Genomic DNA, 6,637 nt, shown 5'->3' with positions numbered 1-6,637 from the left:
GAGATTAAAATTGTCTATTATGGGGTATGTGTGTATAATGAATTTGAATTGCATGTTAATGTTTTTTGGTAAATTTTGGATATATTTTTCAGGGTTAAGGTTTTTTTTTTTTTCAAAGTCTAGGAGGACTTGAGAAGAAAAAGTTTCTTGGCTGAAGGGAAAAAAGACAAGGCAACCTTGACAACAAGCTAACAAATTTAGCTTTTGACAAGAAATGTATTAGGAGAAGAGAGAAAGAGATCGAATGGCCATTTCCTAGAGCAAAAACTGTAATATGATGACTTCGGTTGACTTGCTAAAAAAATTAATAGAGTCAGAGAGACTAACTGCACATGAACATAATGACATAAAATAAAACTATAAAACACATGCTACTTCACTTTTTATTTTTTTATTTATTTTTATCTTACAATCGAATAAGTGAGCACTCTATCATTTACAAAGCAAATAGCAACATTTAAAAATAAAATTGCTAAGTTTGTGCCCAATACGATCTAGGAACATGAAATAAGCATCTCTCCAAGACATCTTGAAGAGTAAAAGGCCCACCACAACCCAAAAACCAACTACAAATCCTAGTGCCAAGCTCAAAAAGAACCACACTTCTGAAAGTCCCTCATCTTCTTCACCTCCATGTCCAACTTTAGCTATTGCCGTGTTTGTGCTGCAGTTTGTAAGTGGAGGTCCACAAAGTTTGTTCCCAATAAAGCTGGATTCATCTAAGCTTTGAAGCTGAGTACTTGATGGAATTTTTCCTGTCAAATTGTTATAAGACAAATTCAAGTAACTCAAGAATGACAAACTTGACATGCTAAATGGAATCTCACCGCTAAGTTGGTTGAGAGAGCAATCAAGAGATTCAAGTTGTCCCATATCACCAATATTCTCGGGAATCCTTCCTGTTAAATGATTTCTAGACAAATTCAGTGACCACAATCCCACAAGTCTAGTTAGTCCCTCTGGAATTTCTCCAAATAAATTGTTTTCTGAAAGATCCATGCTTGTCACCAATTTAAGATTGGTGGTATATAGAACCTCTCTTCCTTTGGTCACCAAAGTTACACTTTCGAAATATTCTCCCCTATATGTGTAATAGGATAAGTGGTTACTTGAGTTTTGTTTTCTTGCCATGGCACTAAAATTGTTGAAACATCTTGGCACAAGTCCTGAGAGATTATTATGTGCAAGGTCCAAGATTTGAAGAGCACCTAGACGACATAATTCATATGGAATGTCACCTTGAAACTTATTTGCACGAAGGTTGAGAACTATCAAATTCGAAAATGTATTCCCAATCCAAATTGGTATGCTTCCAGTAAATTCATTTTCACCAAGATCAAGGGTCAACAAGTTTGTACAGTGTTGTAGAGATTGTGGTAGTTCTCCTGAGAGGTTGTTATGCCGCAGGTGCATTTCCGCAAGGAAATTTAAATTTCCAATGGAGGGTGGAATGTTACCCATCAGATTGTTGTTTTCCAATCTTATGGTTTGCAAAAATGGCCAATGCCCCCAACAATCAGGAATTCCTCCTGATAGATAATTGTCTCCAAGAACAAGAGCAAACAGTAAATTGACTGGTTTCTCCTCTGTACCACAGAAGACGTGGTGAATAGATCCTGAAAAATAATTATTTGAAAGATCTAGTGCCATCAAATTAGAGGAGATGAGTGGTAATTGACCCTCCAAATAGTTGGAACTCATGTCAATCGTTCCAAAGAAAAGAATCTCTATTATTCTTGGAATCTCTCCATGGATTTGGTTACAAGAGAGATTTAAATATTTTAATCGGGAAGACATGTTCCAAAACCAGGTGGGAATGGAATCTGAAATATTTGTGTTGGCTAGATCCAAATCAGCTAACCTTTCTTGAGATTCAAGCCATAATGGAAATTTTGGCCCTAATTGCCATGAGGTCAGTGACAAACGTTCAATTTGAAAAGGAGGAACCCAACTATCACTTGCTTTCAAAATTAAATTGTTTCCAAATGCATAAAAGAAACATAATCTTGTGAGATTAGCAAAGTGAATGTCAGAGACAACACCCTTCAACAAATTATTCGAAATATCCAACCATTCTAACTTGACAAGTTGTCCAAGAGTTTCAGGAAGTGTTCCATTCAACTGATTTTGAGAAAGATCTAAACTTATCAAGGATGATAATTTTCCTATCGATGCTGGAATTAGACCAGAGATGATGTTATTGGAAAGAGATAGGTGGGCAAGATTTTTGAACTGGCCAAGCTCATCCGACAAGTGACCAAGAAGATCGTTAGAATCTAATGCCACCCACTCCAATCCATCTAACATGCACTGGGAGAAAATTTTGAAAACTTGTGCTGTCTCCCCGCCAAATTTGTTACTTGATAAAGCAATTTTCTTTAACTTGCAAAGCTTTCCCAATGAACTTGGTATTCTTTTCTCAAATTGATTGAATGATAAATCAAGGGTAACGAGGGAAGTCAAGTTTCCAATGTCACTTGAGATTTCACCTTCCAAGTGATTGTTTGCGAGATTGAGGGACTCTAGCTGGCTCAAATCATACAACCAATTTGTCATGGTAGAATTGAAAAAATTCTATGACAAATCCAAAACTCTAAGAGAAGTCATGTTCAAAAGCCCAATTGGAATTGGTTCTTTGAAATTATTGTTGCCTAAGCGAAGAGAAATGAGACCAATGAGGCTAAACAACGGCTCAGGCATCGGGGAAATTAGATTATTTTCAGAAGCATCAAACACTTTTAGAGAAGTCATGTTTTGAAGACCATTAGGAAGTGGACCATAAAAGTTACATCCACTGATATCTAGGGAAACTAGGTGACTTAGACTGAAAATCCACCCAAAAACAGATGACTCGAATTCGTTACAGGAAAGGTCAAGGATGGCAAGTGACGTGAAGTTAATGTTAAATGAAGGAGAAACATATTTGAGTTCACAACTAGACATGTGTAATTCTGTCAAAGAAGGGAGGGCATTTATCACCTGTAGCCAATCCAATGCTTTGCTAAGGTCCACCCGAAGCATATCAAGGTGTTGTAATGAATGAAGACCCGAAAGCCATTGCAAATTATCACCATGTAACTGTAATACATTGAAATTAACAATACTTCCAAGATCAAGATAACCATAATTAGTAGTAGTACCTCCGAGACCAAGATAACGCATCATGGTGAGATTTCCTAGTTGATGGGGAATGGTTCCGCTAAATCCAGCTTGAGATAAGTTGAGGTATCTCAATCTTCCAATAGAGCCAATGAAGCTTGGAATGGGAATCCCTTCGAAATCATTGCAACTTAAGTCCAGGTGACGGTGATACTTCAAATCAAGTAGAGAAGGATTTATCGTGCCACCTAACTTGTAACTCAAATAAGCTTCATATTCAACTTCAGTTTGATCAACCCTAAAAGGATGAAGATTACGAAGGCGGATCTTATGGACATGGCCAGTTAAGTTGTTGCAAACAACTCCTGCCCATTGACAACAATCCTCACCAACCCAAGATGACAATTGGTTTGAAGGGTCTTTAAGATCTAGCTTGAATTCTAGAAGGGCTTGCTTCTCGGTTTCGTTGCAAATGGTATTGGATTTTCCATTGCAAAAGCAATTATGAAAGGTTGCAATGGTAAGATAGGCAACACAAAAGGCAATTGTTGCACTTCTCATGAATGAACCCATGATCATGCAATTTTTTTGGTTTGTTTGTTACAAGTGGGTTTGTTTGTATCTCATGTTACGAGTGGGTTTTGGTATTTATAGAGTAATGCTTGGTCCATGCCGTGCCTGGTCTTGCGCAAGAATCCAAATTTCGTTGACTTGAATAGTACATTCTTACTTCTTAAATAGAGGATGTTAATGTTCGATGGAGAGTGTGCTTTTTTGGAACCTGAGCAGAAGAGAGTAGGATCTCTATAGTGATTTTTTCTTAAAGTTTCTTAGAGTGTTATATTGTGTGGTTGAGATTTACTGACAAGTCACATCAATTTTTCTGATGTGACTTGCCAGTAAATCTCAACCACACAATGTAGCACTCTAGGAAACTTTAGGAAAATTTCACTCTAGAGGATCCTTGGTGAGCAGAAGAGGCCTTAATGAACAATACTACAGTTCAGATTTTTATATTATTTTATATTATTTTTTAATTTCAAGAGACATTAACTTGTGGTCTAGATTTATTTCAGCCGTAAATCTCACAATGTGTTAGTTAATCTCAATCACACATTTTTTTTTAACGTTCTAAAAAAAAAAAAAAAACTCACAATTTTTTTTAGACAAATTTTGTCTATGTGTCGTATGAGTTAACAGTCTTATCTAACACGAGTTAGGTTAGAAATTCCAAATGATTTATTAATTTTTTTATTAAGGTTAAGTTTGGCTAATCTAAAAAAGTACACTTATTTTATCTTTTTATCTTTTTTAGGTCACATCAATCAACACCTCCTCTCTACTTTTTCTACACATAATACAAAAAAAGTCAAAAAATGTACTTATTTAGTCTTCCCAAACTTGACCTAAATATCTTACATAGGTGTGGGACCCCACACACATGTAGATTTGTATAGATTCTATATCAATGTAAAAAATTTAATAAATCTTTTTTTAAATCATTTAGGACCTATAGTACTTTTCATCTAAGACAAATGGGGAGTAGTTGGCCAAGGACCTACTAGTCTCATAAATTTTGTGTTATGGAGTGTTCTAGAAAGATAATTAAAAATTATTTTTTGATTTTTTTATGAGAGTGGAAAGTGAATTAAAAATTAAAAAATATCTTTTAACCTACTTTCTAAAATAGGCCAATGTCGTCTGAGTTAATAGCCTTATCTAACACAAATGGAGCAGTTGGCCAAGGACCCACTATAGTCTCATCTCATCCTAGCCTTAATGAAATGGAATATAAGGCCTGTTTGGGAAGAGCTATATAGATTAAAATTATTAATAAAAATAAAATAAGTTAAAATAATTATTAATACAAAATATTAAATTTAATTCATAATCATTTCATTTTTTTCTATAATCATTAAATCAGTTATAAAAAAAAAATTAATCATCTCTTTGAATATAATTTTTTTAATTAAACTAAAATAATTCAAAATTCAAAAAATTAATTAAAATAATCAACCTTCAAAACGGTGCGGTAGTGATGTAAAAGGTGTCTAACACAAATGGATTAATTAATCTGGACCCACTAGCCTCATCTGTCTCAGTTTGTTTTTAAGGAACTGTTTGCGGTTTGACTTTTTTTTTTAGTTTTTTTTTTTTTTTTTTTCAGTTTTTTATGAGTTGAAAAATATTAATTTGAGCCTCCGTTTGGGAAGTGGGTTGGCTTTTTGGCTTTTTGGTTTTTTTGGCTATTTTAGCCTGGGCTAAAAAGCTTGGTTTGGGAAGGGCTTTTTGACTTTTTGGCTTTTTTTTTGTGAGAGAAGAGTGTAATGATTATGGGTTGGATGTGATGTTTTGTTTGTTGTGGCTAAAATAGCCTGTTTTGTCTTTTGTGGCTATTTTAGCCCCAACCCACTTGCCAAACACCACCTGAATGACTTATCTTTTTAGTGATTTTTTAAAAAAAATTTAGGAATATTTTAACTTTGATTTTTGATTTTTTTTTTAAGGTTTGGATTCTTTTCAGTTGGTCATCTCAATTTTAAAAAAAAAAACATTTAGATTTGGTAGATCCATTTTCTAGCCGACCTCGATGATTTAAACCGTTCACTTTTTAAGACTTGTTAAGTATAATATTCATACAAAAAATTAAGATGATCGAATAGCAAAAACTATATATCTTTAAATCACATTTATTTTTTAAAAAATAGACGACATTATAATTTCAAGAGTAAATCAATTTTTTGTAATACAAATGTAATTCAAATATATCGTTACCGATATCTGATCATTTTAATTTTTTGTATGAATATTTTACTAATTAAGTTTTAAAAAGTAAATGATTCGAATCACAGAAGTCGACACCAAAATAGGTTCACCAAGTATAAATGCTCTCCCAAATTAAAATGACCAATTTAAAATATTCCAAACATTTAAAAATCTGTTTTATTAATTATTTTTAAATTTTCATTTTTTAAAAAACTTTTAAGTTCTACCAAAATTGAAGAGGCTAATTTTTTGAAACTAATATAAAAAATTTGAAAAACTTTCACTATCGAAAAAAAAAGAGTTTCGATTAGTATAATTTTTTTTTCTTGAATTTTGAGCTTGTCAAAAAATAGATTCTTTGATGCAAAAAGAAATTTGTGGCATAAATGGAAAATTCATCAGAGCATATTTTTCTTCCTGTGTTAGTTGTCAGCTTTGCTTGTTTGGAGTTTGTGTATTTTAATATTAAAATAAATTTATTAAATTATTACTTTTGTATTTGAGATTATTTTTATATTTGTATTGGCTCTACATGTACTAATTAATCTATCAATGAGTGTATTAATACTAGTTATGATATAATTGATCACACTCATTATATAAATTATAAATACCAAAAATATCTTAAATGATGTCACATCATCAATTAGTATACGAGTTAGTTCACTAATTGGTACATATATGATTACTCATTAAGTTACGATCACAATTTGGGAGACCATTTAAACTTAGCCTTCATTTGGCATAAGCTAAAATGAGGATTTTTTGGTTA

The 6,637-nt window shown here is 32.9% G+C and overlaps 1 protein-coding gene across 2 annotated transcripts; it reads right to left on the bottom strand.

Moving 5' to 3' along the window:
* Window positions 1-352: 352 nt before the first annotated feature.
* Window positions 353-3,737, bottom strand: LOC114273702 (receptor-like protein EIX2). Of its 2 annotated transcripts, none has more exons than XM_082878084.1 (2): window positions 3,141-3,737; window positions 353-3,078 (listed from the first exon to the last, which is right to left on the bottom strand). In XM_082878084.1, exon 2 carries the CDS (start codon window positions 2,554-2,556, stop codon window positions 433-435), a length of 2,124 nt encoding a protein of 707 aa, XP_082734210.1. In that variant the 5' UTR covers window positions 2,557-3,078; window positions 3,141-3,737; the 3' UTR covers window positions 353-432. The 2 variants fall into 2 exon arrangements, with proteins under 2 accessions (XP_082734210.1, XP_028071292.2); XM_028215491.2 differs by lacking the exon at window positions 3,141-3,737 and having other exon boundaries at window positions 353-755; window positions 828-3,134.
* Between the last annotated feature and the right edge of the window lie 2,900 nt (window positions 3,738-6,637).

Source organism: Camellia sinensis, chromosome 1 (genome assembly GCF_055761805.1).
Source record: "Camellia sinensis isolate YWXY chromosome 1, ASM5576180v1, whole genome shotgun sequence".
Lineage (NCBI taxonomy): Eukaryota > Viridiplantae > Streptophyta > Magnoliopsida > Ericales > Theaceae > Camellia > Camellia sinensis.
The sequence above is the reverse complement of the archived record's forward strand: the minus strand, read 5'-3'. Positions and strand labels throughout refer to the sequence as shown.

Bases quoted from the DNA above. Each gene is read 5' to 3' on its own strand.
- LOC114273702 (XM_082878084.1), bottom strand. From the start codon at position 2,556: ATGACAAATTGGTTGTATGATTTGAGCCAGCTAGAGTCCCTCAATCTC.